An 18,613-nucleotide genomic window follows, 5' to 3' on the forward strand; every position below is an offset into this window, starting at 1 on the left:
CCTCAAGGGATTAAATGGGAAGGAGGCAAGGAGGCATTATTTGTAAAAGCATGGGGGAGAGTAAATGACCCAGGATGGACTCGATTTCTCACACTGCTGAACAGGAGCAGGAAATGTTAGTGGTGAGTGGAAAGCACATGGGATGCAATGTGCATAATTACTCTTGCAGTTAAATCTAATATAATAATAAAATGCACTAATAATAATAACAACAATAATTATTATTATAATCACAGCCCTAATCATAGCTGTAATGTTGTACTCTGTGTTATGTCAGATCTCTACATCTCTAGGCAAGGAGGGCTATATTTCAAGCATTGTGACACATCCCTCCTCTGACACACCAGCGTGCTCTGTCCAATAGGCAGCAACAAGCAGTTGCCACACACTTTCTCACGTGCTGTAGTACTGCTCCAGGAAGTTAGACACTGAAAGGGTTAACAAAGAGGAGGAGGATGCAAAATGGTTTGAAGTCAGTAATGTGTGTGTGAGAGAGGAAAGAGAAGCAAGGAAGAGCTGAGGAAGGAATGTCCTAACACGCGTGATGCTAGAGACAAAAAGGGAAGTGCTTGCAGCTCGAATTCAGCCCTTTTCCTGAATCTCTCTCCATCCTCGTCCTGCAACCTCTCCCTGCTGCTCCGGCCTTATTAGAGCTACATTATAGCTAAGTGGCTCTGCAGCTGCAGCAATCAGGCTGATCTCATCTCTTGAGTGCAGCAAGACTGAATTCAAATTCTAAATGTGTGAGAGTGAGTGAGGACTTTGTTGGGAACTCCTGCCAGAGAGAGAGAAAGGGACTAATAAAGTGAGCCATCGAGGGGAAACGCTAGGGCTCAGTGTGGTCCTGGAGGAGAGTGGCGAACCACAGAGGTAAGATGAGTCTAAACAACGGCCAAAGTCTGAATGTCGGCGGACAAGATTTCACCAAGAATGGAGGCAACAGCAGCCGAGCCCCTTGGGAAGACGCGAGGACAGTTTTGAGGCCCTCGACCCCCACCAGGAAACCTAAATCAGTGAGTATCTATACAGCCTTTTGTTTACAGTATCCATTTACACTTACAGAACGGGTACTATTAATTATACAACGCAAAAGGAGATTCTCCTTGCACATAATTCAAGTTAAAATTAAAGCGTGACAATTGTACTCTTATTTATCAGCCAAGGCAGATTCATGTTCACTATTCTTGCCTGTAGTGTCAAAGAGTTATGTCATCTTATGGATGACAAATGACAGAGTGCAGACACACAGAGCCACTCAACATTCTCAAAACCAGGGGGAGGGTTGAAACAGGTCTGCAATGCATCATTTATAGCTTTGGGTTAACTGAAAATAAAAGCACATAACAATGTAGTTCAGTGAAACAGGATAGTATAGGAGGCATGGCGTGGCTGTATTGTGTTGCCTGGAGACTGAGCGAGGTACAGATGGGTCTTGTTTCGGGTCAGTAAAGTGACCTCATTTGGACTTTTTTTCTGGAGGGGAAGAATCGAAATTTCACCCTGCCAGGTCGAAGTCATCAACGGTGATGACCTCAGCCTTAGCGCTAACCCTAATCTTTGCAATCATAATATACAGTTCTGTCTGTGAAGGTTCTCAGTCATCCAGGTCATCGTAGTCAAAGGAGCTTGCAAAGAAAAGCGTCTGGACTTCTTTAAGTTACTTGAAGACTCTGGCTGATTGGGACCCACACCCAGTTTCACACCTTGGCTCAGGCGATTAGAGGATCATCAGGGGGTGCTTTTGTCCCTCTGTGGGGGGATACTCCCACAGGGTTTATATCTGGGACTCTCCACCATTTGACCTTAGAACTGAAGAAGCTTCTCGGATGAGAGGTGAAACGTCTTCAAGCAACTTAAAGAAGTCCAGACGCTTTTCTTTGCAAGCTCCTTTGAATATACAGTTCTGTTTTTTTTGCTTTCTTCCAAAACATAGATGAAGATTCAGAACTTACAGGGTTAAAAACTGAAACACCTAAAACTTAAAGCGCATTAAGAACACAAAGAATTGTCTAACCTGGGAATCTGACAGAAATATGTCCTGATTTGATTAATACTTTTTAAGTAGTCTGAATATTTTTCATCCTGTGGATTTCTTCGTGCTGTCAATTAAATAAAAGGGTGTGACAGCATATTTCTAAGTTTAGTGGACTCATAAACACCAAAGTATTTACACAAAAGGAAACCTTTCAGATTATGCAAGCAATTTAAACGCCTCAGCCTTTAAAGAGTTAACAGGTGTCAGCCCTTCTGGTGTTTGGACCTACACTATCAGGCTCTGAGGAAAGTATGTTATATCATGCTGTCACTTCTATTCTGTCACATCAGCTCACTCAGTTTATCTACTGTTGCATGCCAGGCAAGGTCAATAACATAAAGGTTTCATCAGGATCTTGTGCATGTTCTTATAAAATTATAATGTCCCTTGTGCCTACGTTCAAGAAAAAAAATACAGCTCTCTACCCAACTGGGTAACAATCTCAGCTCCTCTCATTCAGAATGCTCCTTTCATTCACGCTCCAGCCAAAGCCTGAAAATGCCATCACCATCGCCGTGTCATCTCGAGTCCTCTTCAACATGGAGAAGGAGCAGCAGATCTATGAACAGCAAGGCATGGAAGAGTACATCAAGTACCAAGTGGAGCACGAAACGGAGCCGTTCAGCCCCGGACCTGCTTTCTCCTTTGTCAAGGTCAGAGACTGGGAAGGCAAAGAGCTGGAGAAACAAGCACACACACACATGCACACTAACGCAGAGAGAGATTCACTGTTGTCAGTGTTAGGTCGTGTCTCCGGAGGCGGTGGATGAATACAAACCACAACCACAAACCCACTCAAACACATTCACACGTTTCCATCCCACTGCGGGGATACAGAATTACCCTGTTTGTATAACTGAAACCTGTCTGCTCGTGTTCCCAGGCTCTGGAGGCTGTGAACGCTAAACTGAGGGAGCTTTACCCAGAGAGCGAGGAGCTCTTTGATGTTGTGCTCATGACCAACAACCACGCAAATGTGGGCCTAAGACTCATCAATACCATTAATCACCACCGTGAGTTCCAGGGGCATCTGGGTGACATGTCCTTTTATCTGTTCTCCTCAGCAGTTGTCTTTTTAATTAGACCTTTAAAGGCGCAACATGTAGAATTTATATGTTGTTATGGCATTTTTTAAATTATTTGGTTACATAACCTTTCATTATACATAAAAAGTATTGGTCCACACCTTTTAATCTTTTAATTCAGGTGTTTTCAGTCCCATTGCCACAGGTGTTGTAAAATCAAGCACATAGCCACGCAGCCTGCCTTTACATTTGTGAAAGAATGGGTTGTTTTAAAGAGCTCAGTGAACTCGTGCGTGGTGCTGTAAGAGGATGCCACCATTGCAAGAAATCAGTTGATGAAATTTCTTAACTTTTAGATATTCCACCATCAACTGGAAATGGTATTATTACAAACCAGATGTTTTCAGGAACTGAGACACAAAGTAGCAGACCATGAAAAGCTACACAAGTGGATTCGCTGAGTGTTGAGGGGTATAACTGTGTAAAAGTCACCAGTTCTCTGCTGATTCTGCCAGAATTAAAACCTCCTCTGTCATTTTCAGCTTCATGCCATAAGCAGCTCCTGTACATGTATTCTAGTAGTCTTGTCCATATGTTGTACCTACAGAAAAAGACAAAAAAATAAAAAAAATAAAATAAGAATATGGTATTAATAGATAAAATTCATTAGAAAGTATTCCATTACGTTGTTTCCCCTAAAAAAAAAATCTAAAAAAAGTCAAAATGAGTGTCAATTTATTAATTTTTAATCAAACATTTCATATTTTCAAGGTAAATGAGCAATTTAAAAACTCACTGTAATATCTTAAGAAAGTGGTGTAAATAAAGTAGAAATATGATTGTTGATAATTTCTACAGAGCAGTCATGAAAAAGCAAGCACAAACAGTTGATCAGCATTTTGGGAAAGATTAAGGTTTGCTTTTATGTAGATACAACATTTAATATACATCTGAAGCTCACAGGATTCAAACAATAGATAATACAGAAGAGCTGGACAGAGCCACCATAATATTACCTATTGGCATGTGTTTTGAAACCCTTACTAAAGTGTTACCTGTATCTAGTAGCTTGACCATATTTGGATGTGGGTAGAATGCTAATGAGCTTGTTAACTTAGCATTCTTAGCTTAGACAACATGTACTGTTTGAGGGCCATGCACAGATGCAGACTAATAAAATAACCGCTACAAACAATCAACATAGCGACCATCATATCACTTCCTGGTTTGTGATGCATCATTATAAAGCCTCAACTGGATCAATGCAGGGCGCAGATCTGACTGTGAAACTGCACACTTGCTGGCTAAAGAGTTGTGACTGACATTTCATTAGCTAATGATTTTGAGCATACCCTGGATAATCCTTCTTTCTGAAACACAGATTTAGCAAAAAAAATAACAAAAACTGACTTTTTATTTTATTCCACATGATTGTAACAAGTAACTGGAGCCACTGAGCCCTTAACAAATACACCCTTAAAATACATTTGAGAATTTTATGCCTAGCTCTTTATAAAAACTGAACTTTGAACTTTGGTATTGACTCATATTCTTCTCCAGCTGCTCTCCACAGCTGGCCGCCTCTGTTCCCACACTGTCAGTTATTTTATGACCCAAGTCCTTCCCAGGTCACACAGGCACACAAGTGTGCTCACAGACTCTCCTCAAGGCATTGCAGTATCCTCTGTTGACTAAATAAAAGGAAAAAGGACGGATAGAAAGAAAGAGAAGAGGAAAAGAACTGACTGTAATCTAAGAATCTCTTGTAATGTGAGGCTTCACTATTTAACCGAAGCCCCTTTTGTTTATTTCTTGGTTGAAGCGTGTCAATAGACTTCCACTCGGCTCAGTTTAAGGAGTCACTCAAGCCACACTGGATGAATAGAGACTAACAGTGGTTATAGTGGGATGTTTCTCATGATCCCAGTAACATAGTATGACCCCAATAATAAGTGGTGAGAGTTTGGGTCCTGGCTCTTTAGCACCCCATTACCATACTCACTTAAGAAAATCACAAAATCATGGCACTTTCCTTCTTTTCCCGGCTCTGCCTCCTCTGGATATTTTCTGCAACTAAATGTTAAGTAAAAGTGACCATTTTAATCATGTCCAGCTCCATTATTAAATTATTGGTTTTCATTAAAGTAGCATTGTTTGTATAATTAATGGAAACCCCTCACTTCTGCCCGCTTTAACAAATAGTCCAGGTTCCTGTGAAGTTGAATTCATAGCATTGTATTGGTGTCTGTTTGCATAGGTATTTGGTTATGCAGAGTTAAGGATTAAATATGCAACCTGCGCTACATCCATGCAATCCTTCAGAAGCTGACAACTAGTAAACCCACAAGGGTTACACTGTGCATCGATAGATTGTTGACTGATTAAAAGTTCAGTTGAACAGCCCGGTGGAGTTCACCATGATGGGAAAGAAGCAAGAAAAAATTACGAATAATAAAAAAGTAGCATAATAATCATAAACACTGACTACAGTGGGTAGTTTGATTGTTTTGCTAGTGTCCTGCAAAATGTCTTTTTGAAACACAATTATCTCCCCCTGGTGGCTTTTAAAAATAATGCAACTTTAAGGGACACACCTCTGGATATATTCCAGAGGAAGTACACACATGTGTGTGTGTGTGTGTGTGTGTGTGTGTGTGTGTGTGTGTGTGTGTGTGTGTGTGCGTGTCCGTGTGTGGATTTATCATCTGTGATCAGTGTTACTGACTGCCTCCTTAGCTTTTGATTTCTCCTTTCTGCAGAGCTGTTTATTGAGCGCTTCTGTATGACTGGAGGAAACAGTCCCATAGGATACTTGAAGGCCTATCACACTAATCTTTACCTGTCTGCTGACCCTGTCAAGGTTCGTGAAGCTCTGGCAGAAGGTGAGTACACAGCCTGCTTCTATTACTGACTCCTAAACAAAGTCCCTTAAAAAATGAAAAAAAGTAAGTGCCAGTCTCTGTGGTGTGATAACACAGGTCTGCAAAAAACAGAAAAAAAGATTCAGCTGCATGGGATATTTTTGGTAAATTTGATGTTTTTTAGAGTTTTGAATCCATTTCCCTTCATCACATACAGTTTTTTCTTTTTTACAAAAACACAATTTTTCTGAAATTCCTTATTTTTCCCTATGAACAAAATAAACCTGTTGGGACACCAGTGTGCATGCATGAACCATGTATGCAGCCTGTTACAGTTAATATTCTCATGTCTGTAATATTTCTTGTCAATATTCTTGATATTTATAATTGTCTCACTCTCAGAACGGTTAAATTAATATAAGAAATCATTATTGGATATGTTTTTTTTTACTCAAGTATAGGATACCAGATTTCAGTTAAAAAGGGGAAATTTTCACTTAAATACACTAAAAACGTGAGTTTTGCAAGAAAAACCTGACAAGATGGAATTTAAATAATATTTTTCCCGGTTTCAATTGGTAAAAATCCATAAGAAACAGTAAAAAAAAAAAAGAAATCCTATGTAGTTTTTTGGTTGCAGACCTGTATAATCAGTGTCCATGTATACAGCTAATTTTCAAAGATAACCGCTGTCAAATATGTGACCCAGGTATAGCAGCAGCCATCATGTTTACTCCGGAGAAGATGAAGGAAGTGTCGGACACTCAGCTCCGTGTTGCCTTTGATGGAGATGCCGTCCTCTTCTCAGATGAGTCTGAGCGGATTTGCAAGGCCCATGGACTGGACAAGTTCTTTGAGCACGAGAAGGCACATGAAAACAAGCCTCTAGACCATGTACAGTATACACAGCGAGACATTTTTCCATTGGAGAATGATAGGAAGGGACACCAAAAGTCAAATAACACTCTTATTTCTTATAGAATTACACCTACCTACAACAGCCACCCAAATTCCCAAAAAGTTGGAAAGCTGTGTAAAATGTAAATGAAAATCAAAATCTCCACATTGTTTCACCACTGAAAACATGCAATTTTTAAAGTGAGACATTTTACTTTTATGGAAAACAGCTTATTTTGAGTTAGATGGCAGTAACTTGTCTAAAAAAAGTTGTGAAGATGGCAAGAAAAGTCTAGAAAAGTGCGCAATGGACAAGGCTGAAAATCATTACAGGATATGAATAATCCTTAGGCAAGTGGCACTGCATTAAAAACAGACATGATTCTGTCATGAAAATCATTGCATGGGGTCAGGAATGCTTCCAGAAATCGCTGTCTGTGAACACAGCTCACCGTGTCATCCACAGAAAGCACACAAAGACGAAGCCATATGTGAACAGTGATCTCTAAACACCACTGTTCTGTGTACCGTGCATCATGAAATGAAAAACATGACAAGAATCTTACATCCAACAAGAATTGGACACCATTCCTCTTCCAAAAGCCCAGCGGCTGTTCTCCTCAGTTCTCAGATGTTTACAGATCGTTATTGAAAGAAGAAAGGATTTTGCGCAGTTGGGCCTGTCCCAGCTTGGATTTTTGTTTCTCAGTTTAAACATCTAATACAAAATATGGTTTTCAGAGATTTGCAAATCGTTGGATGTTCCTTCTTTTTGCTTACATTTTACACAGTGTAAAATTAAATCCGCTTGTAAAATCTACACATTGAGCTCAGTTGGCCTGAATTCAGTTGTAGTGTGTCTAACATGTAGTGAGTCACGTATACGTGCAGAAAGATTAACATTCATGAATCTGTTCTTCTTTCTGCAGGGGCCACTGAAGGGCTTCCTGGAGGTTTTAGGAAAGCTCCAGAAAAAGTTTTACGGCAAAGGTCAGCGGATGGACTGCCCCATCCGGACCTACCTCGTGACAGCTCGGAGTGCAGCCAGTTCTGGTACCAGAGCCCTAAAAACACTGCGCTCCTGGGGTCTGGAGATCGATGAAGCTCTCTTTCTTGCCGGCGCGCCCAAAGGCCCAATGCTGGAGAAGATCAGGCCACATATCTTCTTCGATGACCAAATGTTTCACGTGGAGGGGGCAGCAGAAATGGGAACAGTGGCATGCCACGTGCCATATGGGATCGCTCAGAGAGTAGTAAAAAAGGGAACAAAGGACAAAGAGACTCCTAATGCATCCAAATAGCTGAGGTATCACTGTGCAGGAGCACAGCATACAGGGGCATTTACCTTCGGCTTTCATGATTTTACTACTGGAAGAAGTACGCTGTCCTGGATTAACAGTGCAGTTAGTTAATGCAATATCATAGAATTAAAAATATATATGTTAATATTTATCAAAACATTTATTTTTCGCTAACACGTGATTATTGTTATCAGTAAATAAAAAAATTACAGGTTGTATCAAATGGCTTTATTAATTAATCTTATTGATTTATATTAAGATATCAAACAGACATGTTTGATATGTTTATCAAACATGTTCATCAAACAGGGGGCTGCATCAGGGGCATGGGCAAATGTTTATGTTGCCAGGATATAAAAAAATCTTAACTATATAACAGGGATTGCTGTTGAAAATGCTGTTAACATTTTTTTTTAATAAAACATAATAAAACACAGAATTTATTGACAGAATAAAGAATGAACTTTCCACAAAGGGATTCTAGTCAACATGAATTCATCATCAGCTCATTCTGTTCTACTAAATCTGAATAAATGATTCAGGCACCATTATTACAAGTCATTAGTTATAAAACCCTTAATCATGAAGATTTCCTATTATAACCTGGTGCTTAAAGTGGTATTTTAATTTAACATTTATTCTTGGTGATTCATTTTCTCTACCAAACAGATATTTATTTTCTTTACTGCTATATGTTTAACTGACATATCTTATAAAAGAGAAAAAGCTATTTCAAAGTATTAGAAATACTCATACAACTCTAAAGGATAAATTTAATAGAATCTATAATTATCTCTAAATAATAATATTTAGACTCCAGGATACTAAAGAAACATGAAGGATACATTTTTGTTTTGTGGATTTGTGTGATTCATTCACTTTAATTCTTGTCTTCATCTCTGAGTTTTGCAAGCTGGTGCCTTCTGTTGTCTTCTGTTGTTTTATGATGTATGCGTTTATGTGACTTTTGCATGTTGGTGGTATATATGCTGTATATGTAGGTTATATGAATGTACCTTAAGATTTAATATTTTTGAAAATATGTACGTTACTTTTTATTTATTTAATGTTTCTCCTTGTTCACGATGACAGAGAGAAGTCTAAATATATTCAGCATTTACTAATAGTTACCATGTGCAGTTTTAATTTCTACTGCTTCCTCCTGAAGTGCCGAAAGTTCAGTGTCCCAAATTTTTATTTGTCTGCCTGTCTGTCTTTTTTGTCATGAAGTTGTGTTGATGCTGTTGCACTTTATCATTCTGTGAATGAATGTAAAGAAAGTTGGTGTTGAATGAGACCAATGTTGCTGTCCGATGTGAAATCTGGTTAAGAGTGGGACAAATGTGTAGCTGTTTTTCTGTTTCAAAATGGAACTAAAAACCCTGGAAAAATAATCGGATCACTGTTTTCCTGTCTTTTACCATTGTTGGGCTGTGAAGGTCCAAAATTGTACTTATGATTTGGGGTTAAAGTAAGATTTTACACGTGGGAAAAGAGAATAGAAATAGAATAGAGAATAGAAAAGAAGAAATAGAAAGAAATAAGAAATAAATGCACTTTAGAACAACACGCAGCAACACTACACATGAGCGGGAGGAGGGAGGTATGGGGTCTTCACACACCCCCGCCATCGGGGCGGGGGGGCTGGGAGGAGATGTTGGCTGTCCGATTGGCCTCCCTGCTGCTGCAGAGCCTGGGACGGTCTGCTTGCCTCCACCCCGGGGGGAAGGGTAACATCTCTTGGGTCTGGGTTCTGTTTCCCCCTCTGGGGGCCAGGGTACCTGGACCCGAGGTATAGAGTATGTTTGGGGAGTGTGATTGTGTGTACATGTCCATTTATGTCAATCCTTACGTTGGGTGAGTGCTGAGTGTTTGTATATGTGTGCATGAGGGTGGGAATGCATGTTTGTGTCTGTGTGTGCCTGTTTGTCTGTGTCTATATGTCAGGTCGGGTCTTAGACTCCACCTCTCTGGGAACTCCCAGGCCCTCCAAGGCCTATCTCCCCTCACCACACTCCCTGCCAGTGACTGATGCCCTCAGGGGTCGGGGCGTGGTGGTTCTTGGTGTCCGGGGCTGGGCACTCAGGTATGTACCAGCTCGCTCCCGGTGGCTACCTGGCGGGGCCTGGCGACTGTTGCTCGGTCAGGCCTCCTCTGGGGTGTGGGGGGCCCTCGGGCCTCCGGGCCTGCGGCTCGGTTCACTCTGGCACAGCTGGCTGCCGGCAGAGCCGGCAGGCACGCCGGTGCAGCCCCCTCTAAAGGAAAGCTAAGGCTGCCTATAGGAGGAGGATTGAAGATCACTTTGCTGACAACGACCCCAGAAAAATGTGGCAGGGGATCAATCACATTACCAACTACAGAAGCAATAACCAGGCAACGTCTAGGACTGATGCCTCACTGGCTGAGGATCTAAACCGTTTCTTCGCCCGCTTTGAGACGACCAAGCCCTCAGCTGCCACACCACTTCCACCCGCCCCCAGCACTGGCACACTAACACTTAGGGAGCACCAAGTGAGGTGTGTTCTAAGGTCAGTGAATCCCAGGAAGGCGGCAGGTCCTGATGGAATACATGGAAAGGTTCTCAGAGCATGTGCTGACGATCTGACCGGAGTCTTCACTAAAATCTTCAACCTTTCCTTGTCATCAAACACCGTCCCGCCCTGCCTCAAAACCTCCACCATCATCCCCATCGCCAAGAAGACAGCTGTGGCCAGCCCAAATGACTACAGGCCTGTTGCACTTACGCCTGTAGTGATGAAGTGCTTTGAGAGACTGGTCTGTCAGCACATCAGGGCCGGTCTGCCTCCCACTCTGGACCCCCACCAATTTGCCTACAGGACAAATCGTTCCACCGAGGACGCTATCACCATAGCGCTCCACACTGCGCTGAGTCACCTGGAGCACCGAGGAAGCTATGTGAGAATGCTCTTTCTGGACTTCAGCTCAGCATTCAATCATATCATCCCAGAGATCCTGGTCCAGAAACTGTCTCACCTGGGACTCTCCACCCCCATCTGCCTCTGGATCAAGGACTTCCTGACAAATAGACCACAGTCTGTCAGACTCGGCCCCCACCGGTCCAGCACCATCACACTCAGCACCGGGTCTCCACAAGGATGTGTTTTGAGTCCCCTCCTGTTTACGCTCTACACATCCAACTGCTCCCCTACCCATCTCTCAAACACCATCATAAAGTTCGCGGATGACACCACAGTGGTTGGACTCATCTCAAGGGGGGATGAGTCGGACTACAGAGATGAGGTCAACAGACTGACTGAGTGGTGTTCAGTTAACAACCTCCAACTGAACACCACGAAAACTAAAGAACTTATCTTGGACTTCAGGAAGGGCAGAGCAGACCCGGCCCCACTTTACATGTGGAGAGGGTACACTCCATGAGGTTTCTGGGCGTGCAGATATCTGATGACCTCTCCTGGACTGCAAATACTACAGCGGTGGTTAAAAAGGCCCAGCAGCGTCTCCACTTTCTGAGAGTGCTCAGGAGGAACAACCTGGAGGAGAGGCTGCTGGTGACATTTTACAGAGCCACCATAGAGAGCATCCTAACGTACGGCATAACAACATGGTATGCAGGGTGCTCAGCTGCAGACAGGAAAGTACTGCAGAGGGTCATCAACACAGCCCAGAAGATCACTGGCTGCTCTCTGCCCAGCCTGGAGGTCACTGCAAACTCTCGGTACCTCAGCAGAGCTGGCAATATCATCAAGGACCACTCTCACCCCAGCAACCAACTGTTTGAACTATTACCGTCAGGCCGACGGTACAGGTCACATAAAACCAGGACAAACAGATTCAGGGATAGCTTCTTTCCCAGAGCTATCACCGTAGTAAATAAGCACAAAAACAATTGAACCTATTCCATACCGTCACTGTCATTATATTATGCTGCTATCCTGTATATATTGTACATACTATTGTTTGAGTACTTACGATTGTTTTTTTTGTACTTTTTATATTTTACATTTATATTTATTATTGAAACTTGCACCAAGGGAGTGGCACTCCAATTTCGTTGTACTCTGTACAATGACAATAAAGGCTATTCTATTCTATTCTATTCTCTAGCTTCTGTTCGATGGCTACTGGGTGACGCCTCGTCTGGGGATCCTCAGCCCTTCCCATGAGGGTGGCACGGATGCCCCTCCGGTGGTCCTCCTTGGGCTCTTGCACTCTGGGGCCTCTGGATGTCTGGGGCCTGGATCTGCTCCATGCCTGCTTCATGCCCTGGGGGACGGGGCTATGGCTCCCTACATCCTCTTGCAGACCATTATATGTGGAAACCATTTGAATACAAGCACGCTGATCCACACAGGTGTGCACATGGGTGTTCACTGTTCGTAGACTTAAATTACACCTTTCTTGGCTGCTACTTCAAAGCACATTGTGCGCTGTCTGTCCTGCGTGCTGCACAACAACATTGAATATTTAGTATTTACTGCTGTTTACACTTAGCTAGATTAATGCGATGGTGTTGTGTTTAGTATGTTGCTTTGGTTTTTTTTTTTGCTTGTTTTCTCTTCTTTTTCTCTCAACAGCTGATCCAGGAGATTCTCCCCCCTCCCCCTTTCTTACTGTCCCTCTCCCCTTCTGTTTTTCTTTTCTTTCCTCTTTCTTTCTCCCTTTCCTATCCCTCACTCATGTCTGTCCCGTCTGTAACATCTGAAAATAAAATATAATAAACAATAAAAACAAAGATCGATCAAATGGACCAATACGGCAATGCCACGATGATCCATTTGGCAAAGTAAATCCATTGGGTATCCTGGTCTTCAGACAACAATTCTGACGGCTAATGAACCAAATGGGACAGGCAAAAAAAAAAGAAAAAAAAGAAAAGAAATAAAGATAAAATTCAGATCCAAATCTTGTGTAAAAACCCTTTCACATTGAGTTCATGACATTTGTCTTTTATTTGTTAGTTGTTTTTCTGACTCACCTGTTTTAATGTGGCTGTTGACCAAAACCATGTAATTTTGCAGGATGAATTTACTACTTTTATTTTTTCAACTCCAATTTGGCTTTCCCAATTTTCTCTGGTTGAATAAAAAGTTCGGACCAAGTAGATGGTTTGGCAACTAGTGTGCTCCACTAATAAGCTCCACTAAGATTTTCTTTGTATACAGGCTGTGATGAGCTCACATGTGCTACTACAGCTGCTCCTCTAAGGTTTACTGCTCTTTGTGGATTTAGACAGCAGAATTTAGTAGGATATAAGCAGATGTTACATGATGTATCATGGATGATTTACAGTCTGTGCAATATCACTGAATTTCTTTCCAATCTGATACCAAATCAAATTCAGGGTGTTATTGACAATACTAAAACATAATGTGGTTGTAAAATCAAAACAAAAAGTAGTGTACTTAGTATACTTTCATAATGAATACAAGACATCAGACTATTTGTTCTTTAATTAAGAATTCATGCAATAAATAAAAAAATACTTTGAATATACTGTGACTTTGTAATGATACCTAGCCTATATAATCCAGTTTAAATGTTCTGCAACTTTGCCTGACAAAATCTAGGCCAATTGAATTGATGTGAGTTGATCTTAGGGACATACATATTATTCAAAGCTAAACTCATACAGCTAATTATTGTAGCATGTATTTATTTCATTACTTATTTCATAATCATATTTATTCATGTAAATTTGAACAAATGGGATTCTGTAAATCCCTGTCCTTTTAACACAGACACAAAAACCTAAGCCTAGACATAACTCACTTTCCAAAATTCATTAACAGTGCTACATATCACCAACAGCTCCACCTTTTCTCTCTCTGTACCTGGATCTGCCTGCAGCACCAAAGGACTGTGCAAGCAACATGTGTCTCACCCTGGCAGCAAATGTCCATCTCCTCCTCTTCATTTCACCTCATCATGAACTCGTCATCATTGGGGTGGCTGTGGCTCAAGGGGAGCAGGTCACAGGTGATATTTGTTGAGCTGTTTGAAACACTGAATTTGAAATTCTCTGCCACTTAAGAACAACGTCAACAGCGCCACCCCACTTTGACATATAAGTTAGTACCAACAGTGGCAGAGTGAACTCTGACCTACCATGGAGAAAATAAATTAGAGGCTGTGAAGGTTGTCTGAGTCAGAGGCAGAAAAAAAATGTTGGTTAACAGCCTATTGATTTATTCCTTTTTTCACAACTGTGGTTGAGCCAACTAAAGAAAAATGAAACTAGAAAAGCATTACAAGGAAACAAAACGGGGAATACACATCTGCAACTTCAAGACAATCCTGAACTAAACTGAACTAATTAAGAAACAGTTTTGCACTGGGTGGAACCCCCTTTAATGGGGGCCCTGACAATAGTCTGTTCACCATCATAACCTGGCCCACGCTAGCTCTGGAGAGGAGATGCAGCTCCTGATTATATAGTGAGAGGCTCCTCCCACTGTCTGAAACAACAATGAAATATCAAATTAAGAGTAAACATAGGTTGTTTATAGTAGTGTTAAATCTGCCATTTAAATTTCTTATTATAATATAAAAGTTAAACAATGGGAACATTAATATACATATATTTAGAAAATCCCCACGCAACTGTAAATGTTTAAAATCAACAGATTCTTCAAACTCATACCAAACTCCTGCTTCTTCATAACACTTGGTAACTTCCCTCCAAGGAACTTTACCATAAAAGGAGTCCAAAAACCCAACTGGTTTGGCTGTTGCTATGTTTTTACCAGATGCAGGCCAGGTGCAGTCTGGAGGAGAAGTGAGAAAGAAATTAGATGCAAATCTTAAAACTAGTATTTTAAGCAACTCTCTTCTTGACCTCAGGAGTAATGTGGCAGCAGTACACACAAAACGCTGCAGTATGCTTAGAGGTCACAGGCCAAAAAGATTCTTCCTCTTGTCAGCAGGGGGAGACAAAGATGCATAAGCAAATTTTTTCAGTAGCTGCATTTTTAACCAAAGACCAGTCATTTTACTTCTACTTACTAATAATCAAGTGTAGTGTTTTATAATGATGCTGCTAATAAGCACTGTACTATGTTTCCGCACAATTTCAGTGTGTTTTTTTTCTTTTCTGTCACTCCATGGAACAGCTCTTGAGGTCAGAATAGAAACTTTTTATTGTCTCACAAGTCACTTCTGAATACTCTTAAAGGGTTTTTATGAATGTTTGACATGTAGTTATGCTTTTTATTGCCTTGTTTATTTATTCTTTTTTATTCTACTCTGTTTACATTTGTAGTGTTTGTATTTTTTCAAGCACTTTGTAACTTTGTTTAGAAAAGTTTCATATCAAAAAGTTTTAAACTGGTGTAACAGGAAATGTCATCTCTAATATGTTTTTCTTCAAGAAAATAAGTAATTATGTAAAACATAATTAAATAAGTAATTACATTTTGCAGTCATGCCTAGCAGGAGGAGCTTGTTAAATTAATACTTTTTCAACATTTTACTAAGTCAAAATAATAATAAAATCTGCTATTTACTTTAACTGTAACATTTCTCTAAATATCCTCATTTGTGTTCCAGATTTATTTTATTTCTGTTCTAACAAACAAACAAAGCTTTGTAAGGTTTAATGGGAACAAACTACAAAACTTCTGGAACACTATCGTTTGGACAGGTGAGACCAAAGTGTTTTTTTCTGTTATGGAACAGTTCATGGAGGTCAGAACAGAAACTTCACTTTTGCTTTACAAGTCACTTCATTATTTTCATATTAAAAAACTTTAATGAATATTTGACATGTAGTTATGTTTTTTATTGCTCTTGTTTATTTATTATTTATCCTATGTCTGTGAAGGTTCTCAGTCATCCAGGTCATCGTAGTCAAAGGAGCTTGCAAAGAGAAGCTTCTTCAGTTCTAAGGTCAAATGGTGGAGAGTCCCAGATATAAACCTAGTGGGAGTTTCCCCCCACAGAGGGACAAAAGGACCCCCTGATGATCCTCTAATCGCCTGAGCCAAGGTGTGAAACTGGGTGTGGGTCCCAATCAGCCAGAGTTTCGGGTGGGTATAATATATTTATATATATATATAAATATATATAATATAATATTTATATTTATATTGTCCGAACGTGATGATTATGTATATTGTAATAACGTGATATTATATTGTTCAAACGTGAAAGGTATATTGTTAGAACAATATACTTTTCATGTTATAACGTGATATAGCTCTATTTTTCTTTTGCCTGGGTGGGAGCTCTACGCTTCCGTATCCGAGGCTTTTCAATGTGGCCTCACAAAATTATCACGACTACAACAACCATGAAAAGAGTTGGATGGACATTGCTGCTCAATGTTTTTCATTAGCAGTGTTGGGTAAGTTACTTTAAAATAGTAACTTAGTTACATTACTAGTTACTTCTCTCAAAAGTAACTCAGTTACTTCAAGTTACTCGTTACTTTCAAAGTAACTAGTTACTAGGGAAAGTAACTTTGGTTTTACTCAGAATTCTCTTGTTAATGTGTTGCTTCCATAACTTTGCAGTCTTCTAGCTTGCTTACTTGCCACAGTGCACTGTGCCACCGACCAATAGAAAGAAAAAGATAATGTGCACATTTCCACGAGAGAAATCCCACGCCTGGACCGTTGTTGACTGCTGCCATGATTCTAGCCTACGTCACAGAGTCATGTGCGCCTTTTACATCCAACACAAAAACTGCAGTCGTGGTGCTTTCGATTGTACTCAGAACTCAGAAATTCTGCCTTCTGAATAGGAAGATGTAGGTAACACCAGACTGAAGATGAGCTGCATACAGGGCTGGACTGGGACAGAAAATTGGCCCGGGCATTTTGACTAGAGAGCGGCCCACCAATATAGGAAAAATCATAAAGCCTTTGAATGAAAATAAACACTGTTGTGACAGTGATGTTCACTGTTCTGATGGTATATATGCATCAATCTATCAATCGTTTGTTGTAAGATTCAGATAATTATTTTTTAAAAGCTAGACATTTTAAATGAGAATAAGAAAGAAAAATATTTCTTTGTGCCCCCCTCTCCCTGTTAATGCCCTACATGCCCCCCTGGCAACACTTTGCTAGACCCGCCCCTGCACAGTTACCAGCTGTCAGCTATCTAAAAAAGGATCCTGGGGTTATTTGTCTCTCAGAAACAGTTCATAACTTCCCTTCAACTCATCCATGTCACCTAAAAGGTAAACCTGTTTCTCCATCACCTGTTCAGCTCTGATGATCCAGTAAGGACATCTCCTGGTTTCATCTTCATGTTTCCCTCTCACCACATAACCAAACCGACATCATGACCAGCAGCTTTACAGCTGTGGCTCCAGCAAACATCAGCTGATACTAGAAATTAATATTAAATAAATTCTAACAACAGCTGATCAAGCTTAAACGTGCTGCTGTTGTTTAGCGCGACATCCGCTGGTTTCCTCTTTCGGCGCAAAGTGAGCGATAAACAAACAAGAGAGCCGATCAGCTGATCATTGATCAGTTTTCATGATTGTAGAAGTAGAAATGGGAGAGGGAGGGGGAGAATGAAAGAAGAGGCAGCTGTGCAGCGTAAACACAGAATAACTGCAGCTTTGTGTCTTTTTCATTGTAGCTGAATTACGGGACAAACTGTTCCTTTTCACCTCAATAAGAAACGCGTAATATTTCTCTGAATACCAGACGGGACGGTTGGCAACTCTAATAACTTATGAACAAAATAAAGTTCAACATCAGTAACTTCATAGCACCACCCAGCTGTATAGAAACTCCGTCATGCTAGCTAGCACGCAGTACGGAAAAAGTCAGCACAATGAAAATAAACTCGACCTAAACTTGGTTCATATCTGACCCAGAGAGACTGCAGGTCATAACTTCTTACCTGAAGTTCAGTTCACACTTGGACCGGCGGCCGCCTCGGGTCCCCTTTCCTTCATCCACCTGCTGGCCTCCACCACTTGCTAATGTTACTGAATCTGTGGAAGCTCCGCGATAGCCACCACTCGAAGTAACGAGTAACGACCCTATCTAAATCCCAGTAACGAGTAACGCGTTCCTGATTTTGGCATAATAACTAGTTACCGTGCTCGTTACCACAATAATAACGTAGTTACTGTAACGCGTTACTTAATAACGCGTTAGTCCCAACACTGTTCATTAGTAATTTAGCAAAGTTGATGGTGGTGTGTGTGTGTCTGTAAGACAGAGAGAGGGAGAGCGAGAGACAGATTTTGTATGATAAGCTTCATGTTATGGAGGCACAGTTTGAGCACTCAGGTCGCATCAGAGCATCAGGCCGTATAGTGTGAGACCCTGCATCGTGACCTATGAACTTTTAACCCCTGAGATTCAATTTTACAGTTTGAGCAGGAGCTGAATAACGTGACTGAAAAAAATTGTACATATTGTCCTTTATCATGTGTCACTGTCATATAATTGTTAGCATTAGCTTAGCATTAGCATTAGCCCTCCACCATTTTGTAACCAAGGGCGACTGTGTTTGTTTACAACGAACCGCCATATTGGATCTGGATGA

At 40.8% G+C, this 18,613-nt stretch overlaps 1 protein-coding gene across 1 annotated transcript; it reads left to right on the top strand.

Annotated features, from left to right (window-relative positions):
* The first annotated feature begins 288 nt into the window (after nucleotides 1-288).
* Nucleotides 289-9,513, top strand: LOC101482474 (cytosolic 5'-nucleotidase 1A). Its single transcript, XM_004540837.3, has 6 exons — nucleotides 289-1,013; nucleotides 2,521-2,688; nucleotides 2,919-3,048; nucleotides 5,820-5,942; nucleotides 6,631-6,815; nucleotides 7,748-9,513. Exons 1-6 carry the CDS (start codon nucleotides 876-878, stop codon nucleotides 8,117-8,119), a joined length of 1,116 nt encoding a protein of 371 aa, XP_004540894.1. The 5' UTR covers nucleotides 289-875; the 3' UTR covers nucleotides 8,120-9,513.
* Nucleotides 9,514-18,613: the final 9,100 nt, after the last annotated feature.

The sequence above is a fragment of the Maylandia zebra genome, linkage group LG19, assembly GCF_041146795.1.
Source record: "Maylandia zebra isolate NMK-2024a linkage group LG19, Mzebra_GT3a, whole genome shotgun sequence".
NCBI lineage: Eukaryota > Metazoa > Chordata > Actinopteri > Cichliformes > Cichlidae > Maylandia > Maylandia zebra.

Excerpts from the sequence above, each read along its gene's own strand:
- LOC101482474 (XM_004540837.3), top strand. The coding sequence starts at position 876 with ATGAGTCTAAACAACGGCCAAAGTCTGAATGTCGGCGGACAAGATTTC. Across the intron at positions 3,049-5,819 it reads CAATACCATTAATCACCACC|AGCTGTTTATTGAGCGCTTC; the intron begins GTGAGTTCCAGG and ends TCCTTTCTGCAG. Across the intron at positions 5,943-6,630 it reads TCGTGAAGCTCTGGCAGAAG|GTATAGCAGCAGCCATCATG; the intron begins GTGAGTACACAG and ends TATGTGACCCAG.